This window comes from Cervus canadensis, chromosome 22 (assembly GCF_019320065.1).
Source record: "Cervus canadensis isolate Bull #8, Minnesota chromosome 22, ASM1932006v1, whole genome shotgun sequence".
In the NCBI taxonomy this organism is placed as follows: domain Eukaryota; kingdom Metazoa; phylum Chordata; class Mammalia; order Artiodactyla; family Cervidae; genus Cervus; species Cervus canadensis.
The window spans coordinates 57,291,157-57,317,870 of NC_057407.1; the positions used below are offsets into that span (position 1 = coordinate 57,291,157).

The 26,714-nt window shown below is 42.2% G+C and overlaps 1 protein-coding gene across 2 annotated transcripts in view; it reads left to right on the forward strand.

Moving 5' to 3' along the window:
- NEK10 (NIMA related kinase 10) overlaps positions 1–26,714 on the forward strand; it is a 290,181-nt gene that overhangs the window by 235,554 nt on the left and 27,913 nt on the right. For both annotated transcript variants that reach the window (XM_043443207.1, XM_043443206.1), the window contains exon 32: positions 14,469–14,579. In XM_043443207.1, the coding sequence (XP_043299142.1) occupies positions 14,469–14,579 (111 nt within the window). The remainder of the gene's footprint in view (positions 1–14,468; positions 14,580–26,714) is intronic.

Below are 26,714 nucleotides of genomic sequence, written 5' to 3' on the forward strand. Positions count from 1 at the left end.
TAGACAGCGTATTAAAAACCAGAGACATAGTTTGCCAACAAAAGCCAACATAGTCAAAGCTATGGTTTTTCCAGTAGTCATGTACAGATGTGAGAGTTGGACCACAAAGAAGTCTGAGTGCAGAAGAATTGACGCTTTCAAACTGCAGTGCCAGAGAAGACTCTTGAAAGTCCCTTGGACATCAAGGAGATCAAACCAGCCAATCCAAAAGGAAATCAACCCTGAATATTCATTGGAAGGACTGATGCTGAAGCTGAAACTCCAATACTTTGGCTGCCTGATGCAAAGAGCCAGCTCATTGGAAAAGACCCAGATGTGGGGAAAGATTGAGGGCAAGAGAAGAAGGGGGCAACAGAAGGTAAGATGGTTGTATGGCATCATCGACTCAATGGACATGAGTTTGAGCAAGTTCTGGGAGATACTGAAAGACAAGGAAACCCAGATAGTGCTTCAGTCCATGGGGTCACAAAGAGTCAGATGTGACTGAGCGACTGAACAACAACAATTTTACATTCTGTGTATTTATTTTGATGATATATTGAACAGTTTAGCATTTAGTGAAACCTTTTAAACTGTAATATGTCAAATAACATTTTTTTCAATAGAAAAGATATTATTTGAGTCACTATCAAAGCAGATCTTATGGGCTACTGAAAGGTTGTTGTTGAGCCATGAAAGATGCCGGATTCTTGGCCTCCAGAGGAGAGGAATTCAATCCAGGGCCAGTGATGAGGCTTGATCGTGCAGAGCTTTTGTGTAATAAAGTTTTATCAAAGTATAAAAGAGATGGAGAAAGCTTCTGACATAGATATCAGAAGGGGGCAGAAAGAGTGCCCTCCTGCTAGTCTTTAGCCAGATGTTTTATGTCTGTTAGAACACTGTTAATTAGATAAGAGAGACACCTCGAGGCTGAGGGAGTTTCACCAGGCCCCTCTCCCACAATATGCATTTTTGAAATAGGATGGCATAAGGTGTGTCATCCCCCAGCCATGAAACAATTGATATGAATACTGTTTGTTGAGCTATTATCAGCCCAAGGTTTGAGAAAAAAAAAAAATTAGTCTTAGGTGGAACCATTTTGAAGAAAGGCAAATTCCAAAGCAAATACGTGATTTTATTAACATAGCTTAAGAAAAACATTTCCATAAGAAAAACGCATTGGGTCTTCCCAGTGGGCCTGGTGCACTGGGAAGACCCAGAGGAATCGGGTGGAGAGGGAGGTGGGAGGGGGGATCAGGATGGGGGAATACATGTAAATCCATGGCTGATTCATGTCAATGTATGACAAAAACCACTACAATATTGTAAAGTAATTAGCCTCCAACTAATAAAAATAAATGGAAAAAAAACCGCATTGGTTAGCTCAACATTTGAGAAAAGTTAAGTTCACGTGGAACCAGGTGTCGTCATGGAAAAACGGAATTTTAAGAGAAAAAAATCTGACACTTGCAGCCTATTTCCTCCATTTGGAGACCCCTGGCCTTCCTGCCTGTTACCCTCTCATTTCCCCCTTTTCTTTTAGGAGAATTATGTTGCCTAGGGAAAGGGGCATCGTGTTCATTCCATAACTACTTCCTACTGTTGAGGGGTGTCATCCCTAAATTGTTGAGGCAACATATTCTCCTAACCCTCATATTTGAGGGTCTCTGATCCAGCGGCCCCAAGTAGGAGTTGGAGGAAGCTGCCGCAGTCGCAGGAGTTTGAGCAACCATTTGTAACTTGAAAGCCTTCAAATGACTAGAGACAAATCCAGCCACACAGTTATAGATGCAGGGAGCAGACAGCAGAAACAGAACAATCAGAATTATTGCAATTATGATAGTTTTCCACCATGAGGAACTAGTTAATGTCTCCCAAAGTGAGACAGTTGAGGCTTCAGGAGTATCCATAGCCTGAATCATCTTGTTCATGTGTTTGGTAAAGTGAGTAACATTAGTGCTCATATCAGGTATATATCTACAGCACTGGGTATGAATAATGGCCCAAGTTCCTCCTCGTGCAGCTGTCAGAATATCTAAGGTCAATATGCTTTGTAAAACCACCTTTCTAATTTGTATTTGTCCAGCATTAAGAGCTGAAATAGCTTTCTGAGAATCTTGTAAAGCTGTTGTGTAAAGTTAGTCAGAGCATCCACTCATAGCATAACATCTGTAGTTCCCAGAGAGGGATCAAATACTGCAGCCACATAATCATACCAGTGAAATACAGACCTTGCCCAGTGAGTTCCAAGATGTGGTAAATTAGCAGGCTTCTCTGGAAGCTTTGAAAATTTGAAGCAATGAGTAAAAGCTAGACCTAGGGTGCATCTCCCTATCCAGCCAGGGGGAAGCTGTGCCCATTGTTAATAGCCACATATTCAGTAGGTCCTGTTTGGAGCAAGCCAGAGTGACTGAGGTATCCAGCTCCAATCAGTGCCTGGCCAGGCAAAGGAAGGACCTGAACTGGTATTGGAAAACCTGAGAATGATTATATTGCATATTTTCTGGCAAAAATCCCAATTGTTTCCAATCATTATAATTAAGTTGTTGGCTAACTTCTGGGGATGGCTCTATTTGTTCCCTGCACATGGGGGAGCTAGATATTAGGCGTCTCTTTTCAGGAGTTAGCCATATAACCTCATCCCATATTTGATAAACGTCAGGTAAAAAGCCAATACATCTAGGCCCATTTACCTTCTTCTGTGTAGCAAAATAGTCATTAAACCAAGACAATGTATAACCAAAATTAAAAGTCACATTATGTCCATAGTTAAAGTACAAAGTGTTGCACCAGTCCATCTTAGGATTGTTAGATGTCATCAGATTACAAAGAGGCATCACATATGATTGTTATTGTCAAAGGTATTCACAGATTTGGAGAAAGTCCTTTCCTTGAAGTGGTGATGCCCACCATGGGAAGCCTTCCACTGATGAAGGGGGGGTGCTCCACAGACCCAGCAGTGGATTGTGGAATGACCCAGCAGTGGATTGTGGAATGCAGTGATTGTGAAATGTAGCATAGGAGTGAGCCCAGGACAGGAAGGCACTGTCTTGAGGATCAAATGGCAGACTCAGGATTTTTGGAGTCACCAGAAGCAAGCTCACATAGATTATCAGGCCCATCTGAAAAGTACAAAGTTAGAGCATAGAGTGTAACGACTTAAAATGACATCACTTAGTTCTGGTCAGCGTGCCACCTCTTAACTCAAGTGTGATGCACCCACGAATCAATTCCTGGCACTTCCACAGCTGTGGGAGAAGAAAGAATAATCTGGTAAAGGCCTTCCCAGAGGGGCTCAAGGGATTGGCCCCCAGATCCCAATGTTTTATGAGGACCTCGGTTCCTGGCTCAAAGAGAGGCTTGCTTGACTCAGAAGCTGGGTCAGGAGTCACCTCCTGGAGTTCCATTAATGCCTGTTGAAAAGCTGAGAGCTGTTACATAACAGTGTCTGCGCATAAGAAAGGGCCTGCATAAATACACTTAAAGGGGGACAGTCCCTCCTGTTTGGGGGCAGTTCAAGCCCTCATTAAAGCTATGGGTAGAACTTTAAGCCAACTGTCCTGCATCTCTTGAGTTAATTTGCACAGAGGTCTCTTAATAATGTCATTAACTTTTTCAATCTTTCCTGAGGATTGGGGTTTCCAGGAACAGTGTAAGTGATATTCTATTCCTAGAGCTTTTGACACCCCCTGAGTTACAGCAGCTTTAAGGGCAGGGCTGTTGTCACTCTGAAGGCTCTATGGCAGCCCAAACCTGGGAATAATTTCATGAATTAAAATTCTTATAATCTCCTTAGCCTGTTCACTACAACAGGGAAAAGCCTCAGTCCATCCAGTAAAATTATTCATCCAAACTTGTAAGCAAGAATATTCATTTGCTTTTGGCATATGAGTAAAATCAATTTCCCAGTCCTCTCCAGGATATTTTCCACTTTGCTGTAACGCAGATTTTGCTAGCTTTTCTTTGCGTTATTTTTCTGACAAACCTCACATCTTTTGATAATATTCTTTAAAGTCTTCATTACATATTTACCTTCAAACAAATGAGAAGCCATCTGGTAAGTGAAAGGTTGGGGCATGCCCCGGGAAAGTGCTGCAAGGCAAAATCCGGAGGCTGGCTAAACTTCTGGGGACCGACCCCCTGCAGCCTGGTCCAATCAGGTACTAACACAGAGCCCTTGGACACTGACCGCCGCTGTAGCCCGCACTTTCTTCCTTATATGAAAAGACCTGGCTTGGACGCCGGCCCTGGCTATAAAACCCCTCCCCACCCCCTCATACCTCGCAGACTCCCTTTGTCTCCTCACTCATCCGCCCCCGGGAGTTCTGCCCGAGAGCAACTGCTCAATAAAGGCCTTTACCACCGGTCCTTAGAGGCGTTTTTTTCCCTCCTGCGGCGTTTTTCTAACATCTGGCGCCCCAACGTGAGGCCCGAGGTGAGGGCCCCCAGCACTCGCCGTCGAGGCCCCCTTGAGCTCCACCGCCATGGAAGCCTCGGACCCAGGCGGCTGACCAACCCCCCAGACGGCAGGATATGGAGTAAGTCCCTTCGACTTTGGGGCCTGCACTCCCTGGCGACCACCTCCTAGGGCCCCGTAACGAGTGCACACTTACTGGGCCCTCCCGGTCACCAGCTGGTGGGGAGACGTCCCCAGCGGCTGAGTAGACCTCCGGCTTCGGCCTTTCCGGTCACCAGCTGGTGGGGAGACGTCCCCAGCGGCTGAGTAGACTTCCGGCTTCGACCTTTCCGGGTCCCTGCGGTCGTGAGGAAGACGTTCCCCGCGACTACATGGACCTCCGGCTCCCCTTGACTTGTCCGAAGACGTTCGGACAGCGGGGGTTGCCTCCATGCCCCGTGGTCGTCATGGGATCGACAGCCTCCAAACCCGATCTCCAATACTCCACCCCCTTAGAGTGCCTGCTGGCTAACCAGCAGACTCTAAGGCTAAAGAGAGATATCCGCCCCCAGCAGCTCACTTTTCTGTGTTCACAGGTCTGGCCTCAGTATTCCCTAGATAATGGCTCACAATGGCCAGCCACAGGGACACTAGACTTTGACGTCCTCCGTGATTTAGATAATTACTGCCGGAGAACGGGAAAATGGTCTGAGGTCCCCTATGTTCAGGCCTTTTGGGCGTTGCGCTCTCGCCCCTCCCCCTCCTCTCCAGACCCTCCTAACCTCTCCCCCTCTAACCCTACTCCGGCCTCTTTTGCTCCTGTTCCCGCCCCTGAGGCTTCACCGCCGGCCCCAGATCCTCCGGCCCTTAACTCTATCTTGTATCCTCCCCTTTCCCCCGTCACTCCCTCCTTTTCTCCGGTTAGCTCCCACACTCGCTCCCATAGCAACCCTCCAGTGCCAACCCCTCCCCCGAGCGTCCCCCCGGGAGCTCAGGCAGTTCCTGACACCGACCCTGATTGGAACTACCAGGAAGGGGGTGGCGGCCAGCTGCGGGTACGCTATATGATAGAGTGTATCCTCGATGGGATGGAAACGTCCTCTCATAAGGTAGTAAACCTCCTCAAACTAGATGAGGTGACTCAGGGGCCTGACGAAAACCCAGCCATGTTTCTTAATTGGCTGACTAAGGCCCTTGTTCAATACACCAGACTGTCCCCTGAGTCCCCCACTGGGGCAGCTACCTTGGCCAATTGTTTTATCTCCCAATCCGCACCTGACATCCGAAAAAAAGCTGGCCAAGGCCAAGGACAGCCCTCAGACCCCTATTCGAGACCTGGTAAAAATGGCCTTTAAGGTTTACAATGCCCGTGAAGAAACTGCTGAGGCCAGCCAAAGGGCAAGTCTCAAGCAAGAGGCCGAATTTCAGGCAAGCCTCCTAAACCAACAAACCCAGGCCTTGGTAGCGGCCCTGCGGCTGGTGGCGGGCTCGGGGTCCCAAAACCCCCTCCGGGGGCCTGCTTCAAGTGCGGCCAAGAAGGACACTGGGCCAAGATGTGCCCCAATCCGCGGCCTCCTTCCAAGCCGTGCCCGTTGTGCAGACAGCGAGGACACTGGGCTAGTGACTGTCCCCAGGCCTCTCGGGCCCCGACCTCTAGGGGCCGGGGACCAGAGTGCCCCAGGGAGACCTCCTGCCCTCCTCCGGCCTTCAAGCTGCTGAGCTTCGATGATGGCTGACACCGCCCAGACTCGGGAACCCCGATAACCCAAGCCAAGCCCAGGGTAACGCTCCAGGTAACGGGTAAGTCTGGTTAATGCGGGGGCTTACCTATTCGGTCCTTCCCTCTTTCAGGGACACTTTACGTCCTTCCCAGGTTTCGGTTATGGGCATTGCCGGCCAACCCTCTTGTCCGCTCCAAACCCAACCACCACCCTGTCAATTAGATTCCTGCCTATTTGCCCACTCCTTTCTGGTCATCTCCTCCTGCCCTACTCCTCTCTTAAAAAGAAATATACTCTCACAGATCTCCCAGCAGGTGGCTACGGCCCTGGACATCGACTGGCATCTCCACATCCCCTATCGGCCCCAATCGTCAGGCCTGGAACAAAGGCGCAGACAGCTCCAAGAAAGGCCCCTCTGGACCGGACTCAATGGTTTACTCCCATACCTCTTGCCCTTTCTAGGCCCTATACTCCTGCTGGTTATGGGCCTCACCATAGGCCCCTGCCTCGTCCAACTTATTCTTCGCAGGGTCCAAAAAATAGCGCAAGCCGCGACCGGACGGGCCATGCTCCTAACAGCTTACACTCGACTCAATCAAGAAGACATAGGCCCACCTCACAATCCTACATAAGATGACCTTTTGTCCCGGCTGGCCCCTACCCCTCGTCGCCCCCGTTCAGCAGGAAATAGCCAGAGAGAACCGGCGCCCCTTGTCCTATAACAAAAAGGCCGGGATGAAAGGTCGGGGCATGCCCCGGGAAAGTGCCGCAAGGCAAAATCCGGAGGCTGGCTAAACTTCCGGGGACCGACCCCCTGCAGCCTGGTCCAATCAGGTACCAACACAGAGCCCTTGGACACTGACCGCCGCTGTAGCCTGTGCTTTCTTCCTTATATGAAAAGACCTGGCTTGGACGCCGGCCCTGGCTATAAAACCCCTCCCCACCCCCTCATACCTCGCAGACTCCCTTTGTCTCCTCACTCATCCGCCCCCGGGAGTTCTGCCCGAGAGCAACCGCTCAATAAAGGCCTTTACCACCGGTCCTTAGAGGCGTTTTTTTTCCTCCCGCGGCGTTTTTCTAACAGTAAGTACTCTCAACACCTATATGAAAACTCTGATGTAAATTCTTAAGAATTTTCCAATGAGCATTTTCAGGAATTATTAATCGTCCATCCTCAGACTATAACCACCCTTACCAGTAGTCTTTGCTCCTCTTTTCTCATATCTTTCTAATTCCTCCTCAGTATATTGTGGTTTTTTCCTGTTCCACAGAACCTGTCCAGATCAAAGGCATCTGCAGTGAAGGGGTTTTGTAAAGTGATGCTTTTCTGGCTTGACAGTCAGCCAGCTGATTACCTTCGACTACTTTACTCCCGTCCCTGCTGTGCCCTTTGCAGTGCGTAACAGCTACTTCTTTAGGACAATATATAGCAGCTAAAAGTCTCTTGATCTCTCTGAAATGTTTAATAGGCTCTCCTGTTTCTGTTTTAAACTGTCTTTCTTTCCATATTGCAGCATGAGCATGTAAAGTCAAATAAGCATACTTAGAATCAGCGTAGATATTTACTCGCTGCCCTTTGCTTAACTCTAGAGCTCAGTAGATATTTACTCGCTGCCCTTTGCTTAACTCTAGAGCTCAGGTCAGAGTCACAAGCTCTGCTAGCTGAGCATTTATTCCCTGAGGGAGAGATTTTGCTTCTAAAACCTGTTCAGCCGTCACCATAGCATAACCTGCTTTATGCGTCCCATCCCGAACAAAAGAACTGCCATTGATAAATATTTCCATATCAGGATTGTCTAATGGGATATCCATCAGATCTTCCTAAGCTGCATAGTTTAAAGTTAGAAATTGGGAACAATCTTGATCAGGTATTTCATTTTCCTTCTCAGGAAGTAAAGTGGCAGGATTTAAATTTCCACAAATTTTAAGCTTAGTTTTTGGTCCTTCTAACAGCAATGACTGATATTTAAGGATCCTACTGTCTATTATCCAAGTATTAACCTTGGAGTTTAAGGTTCCACTCACATCATGAGAAGTCAGTACAGTAAGATTTCATCCATTAATTATTTTGAGGGCTTCAGGTGTTAATAAAGCTGTTGCTGCAATTACTCTTAGAAGGTGTGGCCACCCACAAGAGATTGCATCTAATTCTTTGCTCAGATAACCTATAGATTGTTGGTGAGGCTCTCAGGGTTGTATCAAATCTCCCAAGGCCATACCTTTTCTTTCAGTGACAAATTAAATTCTAACCCTGTGGGCAAGTTCAAAGTGGGAGCTTGCAGGAGAGAAGTTTGAAGAGTCTTAAAAGCCTTTTGAGTCTTTGGGGACCAAACCAGCTTGTTTGGGCCTGCTGAGTCTCAGTTAAAAGTTTATATAAAGGTCAGGCAAGTCCTCATAGTCTGGAATCCAAATGTGGCAGTAGGCTGTGATTCCTAAAAATCCTCTCAATTGTCTTAAAGTTATAGGTAGAGAGCTCTTTTGGGGCCTATGACCCTAGTCCCTTCTGATATGATTAGGACCAGATGTCTAACAGGTTGTTGACAAAGCTGAGCCTTTTCCCTTGATGCCTTGTAACCGCAGTCTGCTAGAAAGTTTAAGAAATCTTCTGAGGCTTGTGAGCAAGCTTCCTCTGTCTCAGCACAGAGCAGAATATCATCTTCATACTGTAGCACCCCCGCCTTGGAGCTATTAAAATTTTGTAGATCCCGTGACAAACTTTGCCCAAATAGGTGGGGGCTGTCACAAAGTCCCTGGGGCACAACTGTCCAGGTTAACTGAGAAACTAGCTGCGTAGGGTTTTCAAAAGGCAAATAGAAATTTACTTTCCTCCACCAAAGGCACAGAATAGAAGGCATCTTTTAAATCAATTACTGAGAAATATTTGGCTCATTCAGGAATTTCAGACAATAGAGTATAAGAATTAGGCACCACGGGGTGTAAAGGAACCACAGCCTCATTTATTATTCATAAATCTTGAACTAATCCCCATTTACCTTTTGATTTCTTTATACCCAAAATAGGAGTGTTGCACAGACTGTTACAGGTAACTTATAGCCCCTGCTCCTTTAAATTCTCAATGATGGGTTTTAACCCTTCCTTAACCTCAGGTTTCAGTGGATACTGCTTCTTATGTGGAAATAAATGTGGGTCTTTGAGCTTGACAACTACAGGAATAGCATTTTGACCCACAGATTTTCCATCAATCCACACTCTAGGATTTACATTTTGTTCAATTAAAGGGAGAGAAAAGGAGGGCTCCATATTCATGAAAACAGAGGCATGGACTTTGCTCAGTATAATCCCTCCCCAAAAGGGGTGAGGGAGACTCTGGCATGATCAGAAACTCATGTGAAAAATAGCACAGAGTCCCAGTTGCAGCTTAGGGGATGACTGAAATAATACCTTTTGGCTGGTCCAGACAGTCCTATTACAGAAGTGGATTGGGGAGAAAGTGGGCCAGGGGCTTCAGTAAGCACAGAGTATGTTGCCCCAGTGTCCAAAAGGAAATCAATGGATTGGCCCCCCCCCCACCCCACAGTTATTAATACCCAGGATTCCTCAGGTGTAATTAGGATGGGAACTTGTGTGGGGACCCCCAGGCACCTTCAGTCCTGATTGTCTTGAGAGTCTGACCCCTGAAACCTACGCCTCCAGCGGCAGTCTCTCCTCCAGTGTGGTCCCTTGCAGACAGGAAATGGAGCCCGGAGCGGCTTAGATGCCTGAGGGCAATCCTGCTTGAGGTGCCCCTCCTTTCCAGAGTAATAGCAAGCCCATCCTTTTTCACCTGGGTCCCTCTGGGCATTTTTCTCAGACTGTTTTAAGAACGGTTCTGACAGCCGGTACAAGGGCTTCTGCCTGTTGCTTTGCCTTTCTCTGCCTTTCTTTCTCTTCTTCATATTCCCTGCCTTAATAGACTGTCTGAGCCAGTTGCAACAGATTATCTAAAGACTGATTTGGTTCATACGCCTGTTTTAATAGCTTACAGCAGATATCTGGAGCTGATTGAGAAATCTCTTTTCTTCACTTTTGGGATCAATCTCAGTGAATCTGCAAAGGGCTTCCCTCAGTCTATCTAGGAATTTACCAGGAGCTTCTTTCTCTTCCTGTTCTATGTTTGCCAGTTTGGCATAGTTTAAAGTCTTAGCATGTGCTTGCTCGAGTCCTTCAAGAATACATCTGACAAAATGACTCTGATCCCATCTTCCTTTAGCTGTGTTATTGTCCAAGTCTTGTTCTATAGGTGGGACCACCTAATTCCCAGTGGGGAGAATGGCTTTCTCATGCTCCCTCTTCCCTACTGATTCATTACCAAGTCATTCATCTCCATAGACAACAGCTTTCCCCAAAACTCAAGTTTTTGAGTCAGGAGTTAGTATTTGTCCCAAGATATACATCACATCTCTCCAAGTAAGGTCATAAAACAGAGTAGTACTCTTAAAGGCTCTAATATATTTTTCTGGGTCATCTAAATAGTCTCCCAGATCTTCCTTGATTCTTTGTATTTCTTGATAAGAAAAGAACTATTAACTCTCATAGATTGATTATTTCTCCTGGTGGGTGCTTCATGAAGAGGCAACAGCTTGTGAGATTGTTCCTCAGCCTCTCTGGTTGTTCAGTGCATATGATCCTAGGGATAGGTTGGAGAAACCTGCTTTTCTTTATCTCTTTGTCTCCTGTCCTACATCTCATCCTGTATTTCACCCTTAGTTTTGGCTGTCTGAGCTTCTCTTACTTCGATTGTCTGAGTTTGTATTGAAACCAGAGTAGTCTGAGGTTGTACTGAGACAAGGGTTGTTTAGACCTGTACGTGGGCAGTTTGAATCTCAGTTTGGGTTTTTACTGAGACCAAGGCAAGCTTTCCTAGGGGAGTTCCCTGACTTTCAGTTTGCTCAGTTTGGAGCCCCAGGTATGGGGGCAAAGTAGGAGGACAGGAGGGAGTTGGAAGTTTTCATGCCCAAATCTATACCCTTTGGACATAAGTCCCGCATGTCTTGCGAAGAGAAAAAAAGCAACACATATGCTACTTCTACCCATTTCCCTTGTTTTCTAACTAAGAAACCCTCCAACCAGCCACCATTTGCCATCATCCAGTGGATACTGTGGCCATGCAGTATCACATAGGAAGATCAGGCATGTCTTCTTTAAGCTCTGGGAATCAATTCTATCCCAGTTTTTCAGGATACAGCTCAAAGGAGTGAGGCTGGAATTGTTAGCACCCATCTGTAAGAGGGGAAAAAAGTGACCAGTGCCATCTTTCTACCAGAAGCATCCCTCCCTGCTCTAGATGGGGGTGTAGACAGACTTTACACTTAAGTTTTCCTTCCCTGATCAGACGTAGTCTGTCCCTTACCGACGCAGGCACCTTACTCATCCCTCCCAGCTCTACTACCGAGGCAGGGTGGAGATGCACCAGGGGCAGACCTGTTGGCATCCCAGACTAATGTCAGGCTCCTCACCGTTAAATCCTTGCTTGCCTCTGATGGCACCCGGGGTGCTATCAGTGTAACCTTCCAGAATGCCTCCCAAGCTAAGACCACTGGGGGAAACATTTGTTTCCTGAATGCCTGTGCACAACCCTGAGTATATTTCTGACTACAGTAAGACCAGTGCAAATGTAAAACCAATATGTTCCTGCCGAGCATCACCACACCAGTATTCCCACAGATTCCACAGAAAGAATATCTAAGGAGTTGGGGAAAAAAGTCACCGAGAGCCTCCTCTGGTCCACCGAGACCTAGTGTTACCAAAGGAAGAAGCCTGCTGTACTTCCTGTCTGAGTAGCCTTTAACCCGAGAGATGCTCTTGGAGCTAGAACTCCATCTAGCTTTTGACTTCTAGCGAGGCTAGTCACTTCCTGACTAACAGTCTAAGTTTGGGACCTAAATAACAGTGCACAGTAACAGTATAGATACAAGTCCCTTGAAAATCTATGATCCAACAGATTAGTAGTTCTAATTCCCAAGAAGTTATGAAATGGTCAAAGAGACCAGAGAGCTTGACCAAGAAGGGAGAGTTCAGTCCATCTCTGGCCGTTACCCAAAGGAGACATTGAGTGCATCTTGACATTAGCAGGTCGGTATAATCCCCCGAAAGGCTTCCTGCCATAAGCTGTATGAGGTCACCTCAGAACCACAGATTAGAACACAGCCCTTGGGTCACACATGTGTCTCTTGTAAGCAATCAAACACACAAGCACACCATAGAGTTAGTAAAGTAAAGCAGAAAATGTGTATGCTGAGAAAGCAGAGAGGCTAGAGCTCTGAGTGTTCTTACCCTGTGCTGAAGATCCCAGATGAGCCCCCAAGATGAAAAGTTGTTGCTGAGCTGTGAAAGACGCCGGGATTCTTGGCCTCCAGAAGAGAGGAGTTCAATCCAGGGCTAGTGACGAGGCTTGATTGCTCAGAGCTTTTCTGTAATAAAGTTTTATTAAAGTATAAAAGAGATGGAGAAAGCTTCTGACACAGATATCAGAAGGGGGCAGAAAGAGTGCCCCCTGATAGTATTTAGCCAGATGTCTTATGTCTGTTAGAGAGCTATTAATCAGATAAAAGAGACACCTCGAGGCTGAGGGGGTTTCACCAGGCCCCTCTCCCACAATATGCATTTTTGAGATAGGATGGCATGAGATGTGTCATCCCCCGGCCATGAAACAATTGATATGAATACTGGCTTGTTGAGTTATTATCAGCCCAAGGTTTGAGAAAAGAAAAAAAGGTTATTAGTCTTAGGTGGAACCATTTTGAAGAAAGGCAAATTCCAAAGCAAATACATAATACATTAACATAGCTTAAGAAAAGCATAAGAAAAACACATTGGTAGTCTCAAGGTTTGAAAAAAGTTAAGTTCAGGTGGAACCAGGTATTGTCATGGCAACACAGAATTTTAAGAGAAAAGTATCCGACACTTGCAGCCTATTTCCTCCATTTGGAGACCCCTGGCCTTCCTGCCTGTTACCCTTTCACTACTGATGGTCTGCCAATGTATTTTTGGAGACACTAGAGGATATAGTTCCTCAGAAAGAATCCATATATTATGTTTGAGAAAACCTACTATGTAAATATGCAAGATTTTATTTTTTTCTTCTGTTACTTTGGTATGATAAAAACAAACAAAAACCACACTTTTAGACTTGTGATGTTGAGGGAATCATTCTCTCTTCTAAACTCAGTTTCATCATTCAGGTAGCCTATGGGACTATAAGATAAGGGAAATACAGTATGTGAAGTGTTTGTAAAGTGTTATACTAATGTAATGCTAGTGGTGGTGGTGTTTTCTCTCAAGCAAAAGTAGAGCTGGGAGACTCAGAAAGTATCTTGGGTGTTATATAAAGTCTGACTTACTTACCTATAGAATAGTTCCTGATTTATAAGTTTATTTTCAAGAAAAAAAGTGGGCTAATGCCCACGAAAGAGTAACAATAGTGCCTGGCACATATAAATTATAGGTATTAGTCATTTCATTCTTAGTATTAGAATATATATGTATATTTAACTGTACTTATGTCATCTGCAGTTAAACTATGCATGAGTTATTCTGCACAAAAATTTTAATTCTTCATGAAAACTTTAAAGATAGGATACTGTCCCTTGTGATGCCCCATATATGAATCTGAAGTTGACTATTAACTTATGCATGAAAGGTTTTATGAAAGTCAATTCAAGCCATCAGAAGTAGTAAAAGCAATTCTAAGTTAACTAGAGGCATATCAATTTAGTTGCCAGAACCAGGGTAAGTCACTTTTCAAGGACCCACTGTGCTGTAGCAGACAATAAGGCATGTCAGGAAAGACCTCTGCCCTTCCCTTTGACAGATAGAATCACACTGGGCAGCAGCTGAAATGTTGTGCACCAACACTGCCTTGTAGTGTTTGAATTAGGGAAGTGGAAACTTCTGGTGGGTAACAGTAGGGAATTACCAATCTAAAAAGTGCTTCTCATGATACTTTCCTTTCTCTACCCCAAATGCTGGCTTCCTACTACTTACTTATTAAATCTAATTCATCCTGACTGAGCCCTAATGTATACATGTTCATTTCTCTCTTTCTTCTTTCATAGAAGGCATCTTTCCTTGTAAGTCTGTTATTTACAAAATTCAGCTTATATGTGCACTAATAGGTAGTTTAGTGCTGTGAAAAATAACATCAATAAAATGAAAGATCAGTAATATAATTAGAAGTAACCTTTTGAAAGAAAACACAGTAAAATATTCTTTCTGGATTATAGACTGAAAAATTGTAATATCAAATCATGCTATTTGGAGTAAAATTTTAAATTTTACTATTGAATGAATAATGTTACCGTCACAAATGCTTCTTGAGAGTCAGCTATGCATTGTTAATGAGGTGCTTATAATGATTTTCTCATTTTATGCAGCTTCCTCCAGCTTTGCACCACAACTTGAAAAGAAGGATTATAGAGAGATTCAAGAAATCCCTCTTCAGCCAGCAGAGTAACCCTTGTAATTTGAAATCTGAAATTAAAAAGGTACAGTATTCTACATATAGAAATTCTTCTTTTACTAACAAAAACACATCATACGAATTAAATTTTATCCTCCCATGCTTGAATCCTCTATTAAACTCTGCCCTTTACTAAAGCATGTTGTCAATGTTTCTCTTAGCCCATTTGGGCAGCTATAATAAAAATACCAAAAACTGTGAGTTTATAAGCAGCAAGAATTTATTGCTCACAGTTCTGGAAGCTGGAAGTCCAAGATCGGGGTGCCAGAATAGTCGAGTCTAGTAACCTCTTCCAGGTTTCAGACTGCCAACTTCTGGCTATGTCCTTACACAGCAGAGGGAGGCAAGGGAGCTCTTCCAGGCCTCTTTTAAAGGGTACTTTTAATAAGAACACTTATATAAGGGCTTTCTTTTTATGGCCTAATTACTTCCCAAAGGTCTCACCTGGGGGATTAATTTCAATATACCACATTTGTGAGAACGTGGGCACTGAGGCCATAAGCATACTTAAGATACTAAATCAAGGATGTGTCTTTGCCTCTAATTTTCTCACTTGTGTTTCTGAAGCTATCAACCTTAGAAGACTAATAGAAAATTCTTTCAGTATTATCATATGTTTTCTAAGAAGAAATGTTATTAAATATCTTTAAACAAATATATATGTCTTTTTAGAGAATTCTATTCCAATCTTTATTGGAATATTCTTCACCAAGCCCATAAATTGAAGTTTGAAACCCTGAACAAGTCACTTAAGCATCTGAGGTCATAATTTTTATCACTTGAGTAGGTGGAATGAGCCATTTCTTAAAGTTCTTTTCGTCTTTTGACATTAGAGAGCCTCCTAGACTTTGGGTGCTGGTAAATATTGCTATTCTTACATAAGAAAACTAAATCACAAAGAGGTTAAATCAATCCCAGATGGAAAGAAAACTGTTTACTTCTGATTAACACAACTTGGCGAAAGGCTATCCTTTTGACCTTGTTGGTAGCCATTCTGATACAGGCCTTGGAGATGGTCACAGGTTCCATTCTTCTGTCCCAGAAAGACACAGGCCAAACAGTTTGGGCCCACTGGTGTAAAGATGCTTGATTCTGTTCCAATTTTGTGTGTTTTTTAAAAGTTTCAGCACATACTGGTGCTGAAGCTGAAGTTCCAATACGTTGGCAACCTGATGCAAAAGCCAACTCATTGGGAAAGACTCTGATGCTGGGAAAGATTGAGGGCAAGAGAAGGTGGCAACAGAGGATGATATGGTTGGATGGCATCACTGGTCATGAGTTTGGGCAGACTCAGGGAGATAGTGAGGGACAGGGAAGCTTGGCATGCTGCAGTTCATGGGGTCACAAAGAGTCAGACACAACTTAATGACTGAACAACAACAGAATATACGTAAACTTTGGCTCAGGCATGCTGCCAATGAACTTTTTATTTAAGGTTTATTTGAAATATTTACTGTATCCACTCTGTATCATACATCAACTCATAATGTGGGCAGTGTTGGAGTATGGAGGGAACCAAAAGTGAACTGAGAAGGCATCTTGAGACAGATAAACAAGGCAGGCAACTCTGTATAATCAAGTTTGTTCCAGGGTAACTTACAGGGTGAAGTTCCCTGGTGGTTCAGTGGTAAAGAATCTGCCTGCCAATACAGGAGACATGGGTTTGATGCCTGGGTCATAAAGATACCCTGGAGAGGGAAATGACAACCCACTCCAGTTTCTTGCCTGGGAAATCCCATGGACAGAGGCTATAGTCCTTGGGGTTGCAAAAGAGTCCAACATGACTTAGTGATTGAACAACAGCAAACTTACCAGGTGGGATGGGGATCAGGTGGACAATGACCCAGAAGCATTTGCAGCTGCTCCCCACACCTTCAAGGAGCCACTGGGATGGTTTTATAGTTAACTTAGGGTGTGGGGGTTGGTGCTCGGAAACAGAACGTGCCTTCCTAAGTCAAGTTTATGACCTTATCCTCAGCCAACATCTTAAGCATTGTCTTTGGGGACTAGCAGAGCATGGAGACCACCTGGTCATGATGATTATTAAAAAACTTCTCTTAACTACTAAGGCCCTGACAACAGAGATGTGACTTACTGGCCAGTACAGTCCTGGGTGAGGTCAGGGGAAGGACAGGAGGAGCCACACGGGGCCAAGGTGGTGTCAGTTACCCTGACAGTCATATGGGCTGTTTGATAAGAAATACAAAAAGTATGTTTTTGCTTTTTTGCCTTACATCAGTGGTATCTGCACATATACAAACAGGAGATGGGGAGAAAAATGCATATCTGCAGGTAAACAAACTATAAACCCTACCTCATCAGGTATTAGAGAGATCTTTTGGATTGTCTTAGCAAATAAGGCTGAGAAACAGGGGGATTGGGATGGGGAATACGTGTAAATCTATGGCTGATTCATATCAATGAAAAAAAATAAAAAAGAAAAAAAAAAGGCTGAGAAACAAAGATAGGGAGATCAAAATAGAGGTGGAGGAGACTTCAGATATTTATTGTATGATATTCACATCTTACATCATGAATACCAATAAATTGATTTATTTTGTCTCCTCTGGGTCAGCGTCTCTTGTTGCAGAGCACCAACTCTGGGGTACATGGGCTTCAGTAGTTGCAGTGCACAGGCTCGGTAGCTGTGGCTCGCAGGCTTTAGAGTGCAGGCTCAGTAGTTGTGGCTCATGGGCTTAGCTGCTTCATGGCCTGTGGAATCTTCCCAGACCAGGGATCAAACCTGTGTCCCCTGCATTCCACTGCACCACCAGGGAAGACCCCAATAGATAGATTTTTAAAAGATAAAAGTTCAGCAAGCATCACCCTCAATGGTGAAAAATTGAAAGCATTTCCCCTGAAATCAGGAACAAGACAAGGGTGCCCACTCTCACCACTACTATTCAACATAGTTTTGGAAGTTTTGGCCACAGCAATCAGAGCAGAAAAAGAAGTAAAAGGAATCCAGATAGGAAAAGAAGAAGTGAAACTCTCGCTGTTTGCAGAGGACATGATCCTCTACATAGAAAACCCTAAAGACTCTTCCAGAAAATTACTAGAGCTAATCAATGAATATAGTAAAGTTGCAGGATATAAAATTAACACACAGAAATCCCTTGCATTCCTGTACACTAACAATGAGAAAACAGAAAGAGAAATTAAGGAAACAATACCATTCACCATTGCAACAAAAAGAATAAAATACTTAGGAGTATATCTACCTAAAGAAACAAAAGACCTATACATAGAAAACTATAAAACACCGATGAAATAAATCAAAGAGGACACAAACAAATGGAGAAACATACTGTGTTCATGGATTGGAAGAATCAATATTGTCAAAATGGCTATACTACCCAAAGCAGTCTACAGATTCAACGCAATCCCTATCAAGCTACCAACGGTATTTTTCACAGAACTAGAACAAATAATTTCACAATTTGTATGGAAATACAAAAAACCTCGAATAGCCAAAATAATCCTGAGAAAGAAGAATGGAACTGGAGGAATCAACCTGCCTGACTTCAGACTCTACTACAAAGCCACAGTCATCAAGACAGTATGGTACTGGCAAAAGACAGAAATATAGATCAATGGAACAGAATAGAAAGCCCAGAGATAAATCCACGAACCTATGGACACCTTATCTTTGACAAAGGAGGCAAGGATATACAATGGAAAAAAGACAACCTCTTTAACAAGTGGTGCTGGGAAAACTGGTCAACCACTTGTAAAAGAATGAAACTAGAACACTTTCTAACACCATACACAAAAATAAACTCAAAATGGATTAAAGATCTAAATGTAAGACCAGAAACTATAAAACTCCTAGAGGAGAACATAGGCAAAACACTCTCCGACATAAATCACAGCAAGATCCTCTATGACCCACCTCCCAGAATATTGGAAATAAAAGCAAAACTAAACAAATGGGACCTAATGAAACTTAAAAGCTTTTGCACACAAAAGAAACTATAAGTAAGGTGAAAAGAGCCCTCAGATTGGGAGAAAATAATAGCAAATGAAGCAAACAGACAAAGGATTAATCTCAAAAATTATACAAGCAACTCCTGCAGCTCAATTCCAGAAAAATAAATGACCCAATCAAAAAATGGGCCAAAGAACTAAACAGACATTTCTCCAAGAAGACATACAGATGGCTAACAAACACATGAAAAGATGCTCAACATCACTCATTATCAGAGAAATGCAAATCAAAACCACAATGAGGTACCATTACACGCCAGTCAGGATGGCTGCTATCCAAAAGTCTACAAGCAATAAATGCTGGAGAGGGTGTGGAGAAAAGGGAACCCTCTTACACTGTTGGTGGGAATGCAAACTAGTACAGCCACTATGGAGAACAGTGTGGAGATTCCTTAAAAAACTGGAAATAGAACTGCCATATGACCCAGCAATCCCACTTCTGGGCATACACACTGAGGAAGAACCAGATCTGAAAGAGACATGTGCACCCCAATGTTCATCGCAGCACTGTTTATAATAGCCAGGACATGGAAGCAACCTAGATGCCCATCAGCAGATGAATGGATAAGGAAGCTGTGGTACATATACACCATGGAATATTACTCAGCCATTAAAAAGAATTCATTTGAATCAGTTCTAATGAGATGGATGAAACTGGAGCCCATTATACAGAGTGAAGTAAGCCAGAAAGATAAAGATCATTACAGCATACTAACACATATATATGGAATTTAGAAAAGATGGTAATGATAACCCTATATGCAAAACAGAAAAAGAGACACAGATGTACAGAACAGACTTTTGGACTCTGTGGGAGAAGGTGAGGGCGGGATGTTTCGAGAGAACAGCATGAACATTATCTATAGTGAAACAGATCACCAGCCCAGGTTGGATGCATGAGACAAGTGCTCGGGCCTGGTGCACTGGGAAGACCCAGAGGAATCAGGTGGAGAGGGAGGTGGGAGGGGGATCGGGATGGGGAATACATGTAACTCCATGGCTGATTCATATCAATGTATGACAAAACCCAAAAAAATAAAAAAAATAAAATAAAAGATAAAAGTTCAAATCCCCCATAAAACATTACATTTTACTAAGTTTTATGTTCTTATTAAAATGATGTTCAGAATAATCCAGTTTGTACACGCGTTTACTTTGAGATCCTATCTTCCTGAGAGGAATGTGTCTGCTATGAAATGAGGCTTGAAGGTGCCGCGACCTGTCCCTGCTCTGTGATCCCAGCAGGCCTGTCCTTAAAACAAATCACTGCTTCTTTGTGACTTGGGTTTTCAGTTTTGCATCCTTTCCTAGGTGTCTTTCTTTTTTCTCCTTTCCTTTTGTTATGCCCCCACCCCCACCTTGTCTGCCTCCTCTGTGCCGTCACAGGATGCTCCCTTCTGTTCCTTTTCTGGGGCATGAGGGGATCAAAGGGGGGCATAGATTCATTGCTTTCAACTTTGTTAAGATGCAGATTGAATTATCCCATGAAGAATGCTGCGCTCTCCTCATCTGATACTGTGTGTGTGGTGGTTCTTAGCCTTATGGTGTCTTGTACCCTGCCATCAGGCCTCACCTCCCATGAGGTAAAGAAATCCTACACCTGAGATATTAACCAGCTTCTCTATTAACACCTTTCTTAACTTTTCCTGTCTAGAATTAATCTCCCCTTTCTCTATGCTTCGGTCACCTTTTCACTCATATCATTGTGTTTTAAATGGCTTATTATTCAAACAGCCTGCCTTTTCTGTTTACCCAAAGGTAGTGAGTAAATTTGGCAATCTTTGACTCCCTAGAGTCATACACAGTGCCTGGTAGATATTAATGGATAATTGCTGAATAGAGAATAAATTCTAGATTGATTCACTTATTCTGTGTAACATAGCCTATACTGTGGTTCTGTTCTTTATTGATATATAAATATTGAAAAAGAAAAAGAAAAGCTCTCCTGCCTCCAGTCTCAATCTAAACAAGGAACATTTGTGAAATGTTTTTCCCCCTTTCTGGTGTAATCTCTAGTTAGTGGCAATTTTTGTCCAGAAATGGCTTTTTCATCCCCGGTACAATCGTAGAGGAGTCGCCCATGCCAGGGGTGATAGCACACAAAGCGAATGTGATTTCCACCCACCCCGCTGAAGCTTATTCTAAAATCCAGGGACTCCATGTCCCAATTAAGTTTAAAGGAGTCATTGTGGGATGACTGAGCCTGGCTTATGAGTAGCCTGAGACCCAGCGGGATGTACAGAGGAATCAAAACGTGGCAGAGCCCTTTTCCAAGAAATTAAGCTGTCTAATTATGACTCACCTGAAGTGTCTTCAGTCCAGTCTGCTCAATCATGGCTAGGATTGCAGGGTGAGTAAAGCCACCTAAGCCATTGTCTTTGAGAACTAGGATTTTCAGCTTGGGAGAGATGAGTAACAGAAACAAAACAGAAAATACTAATTCAAATTACAAGCATCAATATGGATCAGTGTTAATCCATGACAGATCTTATCTTTTTAAAAAAGGAACAGACTTCCTAAATTTCACTAAAATTATCTAGAAATAAAGCAAGCAGCAGTGTGCTCCCTTTGCACCCACGGCTTTGAGATACAGCCCATTGCAGCTGCAGAGCAGGAACTGAACACAATCATGTTAGAGTGTCTTTACTCTGTTTACAGATTAAATAGCAAGGATGCTGTCAGGGCAACTGCAGGTGTGTCAACAGGACTCAGGATCCAGCTTTAAAGAGGCCTCCCACAGACTATTAGATAATTAAAGCATCAGTCAGCATAATAACCACAATTAATTGACAGCATTAACGTTTAAATCCAAGAGTTCACAACAGTGAAAAAAAAAATCCCTCATTAATTACCTTTGGAAGATGCTAAGTGACCAACTCATTATTTTTACAATTGTTTAAAAAGAAAAGAATAAAACATTTATTCTGCCTTTCCCTTATGAATTCTTTCTCCAGGTAACTAAATTGATGAGGGGGAATTTCCTCATTATCAAAGAACTTCAACTAATAAATACTGAAGGAATAAAAACAAAATATCATTTTTCAGCTCCTGAATGAAATAATGGATCTGACATGATCACTACTAGCTGCTGATATCACAAAAAAGGGAGCAACCAGACAGTATATGCCTCCTGATCGATGTACACGGCATGCCTATGAAGTGTACATGCTAAACACTTGAATCTGCATCTGATCAACCTTTCAGATTTAAGCCTAAGAAAATAGAGAGTATAAATACTTGACTTTGCTGTTAACAAAGTGACCTATAAAGTCTGAAAAATACTAATAGAAAAGAGCTGTAGGTTAGGAAAAAAATGAAAAATCAGGCAACATTTTATGTGTTAAAACATTATGTAATTCAGTCAAAGAGCATAAGAAAAACATAAAGAAAAGATAAAATGATTGACAAGTGAAGGGTGATAAAAGACATTGAAACATTTCTCACTTCTGGTACCTGTTAATAATTTCATTTATTTTGGCTTAATTTTCTTCAGAGTACTATCTCAGTTGATTAGGTTCCAAATTGTTTATCTAGCTGTTCTACAGCAAAGATAACCTTATTTTATTATATGGAAAAAGTGTTACTCACTGAGTTGTGTCCAACCCTTTGTGACCCCATGGAATGTAGCCCGCCAGCCTCCCCCATCCATGGTATTTTCCAGACAAAAATACTGGAGTGGGTTGCCATTTCCTTCTCCAGGGGATCTTCCTTACCCAGGAATCAAACCTGGGTCTCTCACATTGTGAGCAGACTCTTTACCATCTGAGACACCAGGGAAGCCCTATGGTATGGAAAAGAAGATATAATTCAAAGAATTTAGTGAGGGCTACATTTGTAGTTTCTCCTACAAATTTTATTTTCTGTTATTTAGTTTTTGCCTAAAAAGAACTATATTCTCAACTGACCAATAAAGTGCTACAGTTCAGTTCTGTTCAGTCACCCAGTCACGTCCAACTCTTTGCGACCCCATAGACTGCAGCACGCCAGGCCTCCCTGTCCATCACCAACTCCTGGAGTTTACTCAAACTCATGTCCATTGAGTCTGTGATGCCATCCAACCATCTCATCCTTTGTCATCCCCTTCTCCTCCTGGCTTCAATCTTGCCCAGCATCAGGGTCTTTTCAAATGAGTTAGTTCTTTGCATCAGGTGGCCGAAGTGTTGGAGTTTCAGTTTCAGCATCAGTCCTTCCAATGAATATTCAGGACTAATTTCCTTTAGGATGGACTGGTTAAATCTCCTTGTGGTTCAAGGGACTCTCAAGAGTCTTCTCCAACACCACAATTCAAAAGCATCAATTCTTCAGCGCTCAGCTTTCTTTATAGTCCAACTCTCATTTGACTAGGTGGACGTTTGTTGGCAAAGTAATGTCTCTGCTTTTTAATATGCTGTCTGGGTTGGTTATAACTTTTCTTCCAAGGGATAAGTGTCTTTTAATTTCATGGCTGCAATCACCATCTGCAGTGATCTTGGAGCCCCCCAAAATGAAGTCTCTCGCTGTTTCCATTGTTTCCCCATCTATTTCCCATGAAGTGATGGGACCAGATGCCATGATCTTAGTTTTCTGAGGGTTAAGTTTTAAGCTAACTTTTCAGTCTCCTCTTTCACTTTCATCAAGAGGCTCTTTAATTCTTCGCTTTCTGACATTAAGGGTGGTGTCATCTGCATATCTGAGGTTACTGATAGTTCTCCTGGCAATCTTGATTCCAGCTTGTGCTTCATCCAGCCCAGCATTTCTCATGATGTACTCTGCATAAAAGTTAAATAATCAGAGTGGCAATATACAGCCTTGATGTACTCCTTTTCCAGTTTGGAACCAGTCTGTTGTTCCATGTCCAGTTCTAACTGTTGCTTCCTGACCTGCATACAGGTTTCTCAGGAGGCAGGTCAGGTGGTCTGGTATTCCCATCTCTTTCAGAATTTTCCACAGTTTGTTGTGATCCACCCAGTCAAAGGTTTTGGCATAGTCAATAAAGCAGAAGTAGATGTTTTTCTGGAACTCTCTTACTTTTCCGATGATATAGCAGATGTTGGCAATTGGATCTCTGGTTCCTCTGCCTTTTCTAAATCTAGCTTGAACAGCTTGAAAGTGCTACAGATGTTCAATATTTGCTCAAAATCAATGGTTTTTTTTTTTTGGGGGGGGTGGGAGTGGTACTATATAGTGATGTAATTTTTTCTTTAATATTTACTTGATAGAACTGTAGATATTTTTTTAGAGCAGAAGACCTCTTTTTAAAAAACTTACTTTTTATTGAAGCATAGTTGATTTACAATGTTATATTAGCTTCTGGTATACAGCAAAGTGATTCATTTGTACATATATATGTGTAAAGAATATATACATATATATTCTTTTTTCATATTATTTTCCATTATTATTTATCACAGGTTATTGAATATAGTTCTCTGTGCTCTATAGTAGGATATTATTGTTTATCCATTCCAAACATAATAGCTTGCATCTGCTAATCCCAAACACCCAGTCCATCCCTCCCTCACCCCACTTGCCCTTGGCAACCACAAGTCTGTTCTCTGAGTCTCTGAGTCTGTGTCATATTTTGTATTCCACATATAAGTGATATCATGTGAATTTGTCTTTCTTTTTATGACTGACTTCATTTAGATGACGGTCTCTAGGTTCATCCATGTTGGTTCAAATGGCATTATTTCATTCTTTTATATAGCTGAGTACTATTTCACTGTATATTTATGTACCACATCTTTTCTACCCATTCATTTGTCGATGGACACTTAGGTTGCTTCTGTGTTTTAGTTATTGTAAATAGTGCTGCTGTGAACTTTGGGTACATGTACCTCTTTGAATTATGGTTTTCTCCAGATATGTGCCCAGGAGAGGGATTGCTGGATCACATGGCAACTCTAGTTTTAGTGTTTTGAGGAACCTCTATATTGTTCTTCATAGTGTGTACCAACTTACATTCCCACCAACAGTTAAAGAGTGTTCTCTTTTCTCCACACCCTCTCCAGCAATTATTGCTTGTATAATTTTAATGATGGCTATTCTGACCCATGTGAGGTGTTACCTCATTGTAGTTTTGACTTACACATCTCTGATAAGTAGCAATGTTGAGCATCCTTTCATGTGTCCATTGGCCATCTGTATGTCTTCTTTGGAGAAATGTCAGTTTATGTCTTCTGTTATTTTTTGATTGAGTTGTATCTTTTTTTCTCACTGAGTTGTGTGAGCTATTTGTATATTGCAAATTATTTTCTTGTCGGTAGCATTGTTTGCAATTATTTTCTCCTAGTCCATAGGATATCTTTTCATTTTATTTATGATTTCTCTTGTTGTGCAAAAGCTTATATATTTGATTAGGTCTAATTTGTTTCTGGATGGCATCACTGACTCGATGGACATGAGTTTGAGTAAACTCTGGGAGTTGGTGATGGACAGGGAGGCCTGGCGTGCTGCGATTCATGGGGTCGCAAAGAGTTGGACATGACTGAGAGACTGAACTGAACTGAATTTGTTTCTCCTTGCTTTTATTTCTACTGCCATGGGAGAATGACCTAAGGAAACATTGGTATGATTTATGTCAGAGAATGCTTTGCCTATGTTCTCTTCTAGAGTTTTATGGTATCATGTCTTATATTTAAGTCTTTAAATCATTTTGAGTTTTTTTTGTGTATAGTGTGAGAGTGTGCTACAACTTCATTGATTTACATGCAGCTTTCCAACTTTCCCAGCATCATTTGCTGAAGAACTTTTTCCCATTTTATATTCTTGCCTCTTTTGTCAAAGATTAATTGACTGTAGGTGTATGGGTTTATTTCTGGGCTCTGTACTCTGTTCCATTGATACATATATCTGTTTCTGTGCCAATACCATGCTGTTTTGATTACTATAGACTTGTTGTATTGTCTGAAGTCTTGGAAGGTTATGCTTCCTGCTTTGTCCTTTTTCCTCAAGATTGTTGGCAATTCTGGGTCATTTATGATTCCATATAAATTTTATGATTATTTGTTCTAGTTTTATAAAAATGTCATGGGTAGTTTGATAGGGATAACATTAAATCTGTAGGTTGTTTTGGGTAGCATGGCCCATTTTAACAATATGAATTCTTCCAGTTCAAGAGCATTAAATATTTTTCCATTTCTTCGAATCATCTTCTGCTTCCTTTATGAATGTTTTATAGTTCTCAGTATATAAGCCTTTCACCTCCTTTGTGGGTTTATACCTAGGTATTTTTCTGATGCAATTGTTTTTTTTTTTTTTTTTTTACTTTCTCTTTCTGATATTTTATCATAGTGTAAAGAAATGCAACTGATATGTTAATCTTGCATTTTGCTACCTTGCTGAATTCATTGATAAGTTCTAGTAGATTTTGTGTGGAGTCTTTATATTCATTGATAAGTTCTAGTAGTTTGTGTGTGGAGTCTTTTGCGCAGAATCTTTACCATCTGTATAAAATGATAAATTTACCTCTTCCCTACCAATTTGGATACCTTTTATTTCTTTTGTCTGATTGCTGTTTCTTGAACTTCCAACACTGTGTTGAAGAGGAGTGGTGAGAGAGAGCATTTTTATCTTGTTCCAGATTTTAGGAGGACTGTTTTCAGCTTTTCACCATTGAGTATTATGTTTGCTATGGATTTGTCAAATAGCTTTTATTATGTTGAGATATGTTCTCTCTATACCCACTTTGGTGAGAATTTATATCATGAATATGTGTTGAATTTTAGAAAATACTTTCTTTGCATCTTTGTCTTTTCTTTTGTTTGTGTAGCATATCATATTGATTAATCTGCATGTATTGAAACATCCTTGTGGCCCTGGGATGAATCCCACTTGGTTGTGGTGTATGATCTTCTCTATGTGTGTTATTGGATTCAGTTGGATAATAGTTTGTTGATAATTTTTGTATCTATATCATCAAAAATGTTGGCCTGTAATTTTCTTTGTCCGTAGTGTCTTTGTTTGGTTTTGATATCAGGGTGATGGTGGCTTCAAAGAAAGACTCTTCAGTCTTTTGTTAAAGTTTGAGAAGTTTCAATATGAATTCTTCTTTGTATGTTTGGTAGAATTCCTCAGTGAAGCCTGAACTTTTGTTTGCAGCAAGTTGTTTGTTTTACAGATTCTATTTCACTTCTAGTGATTGTTCTGTTCAAATTATCTATTTCTTCTTTATTCAGTTTTGGTGGACTGTATG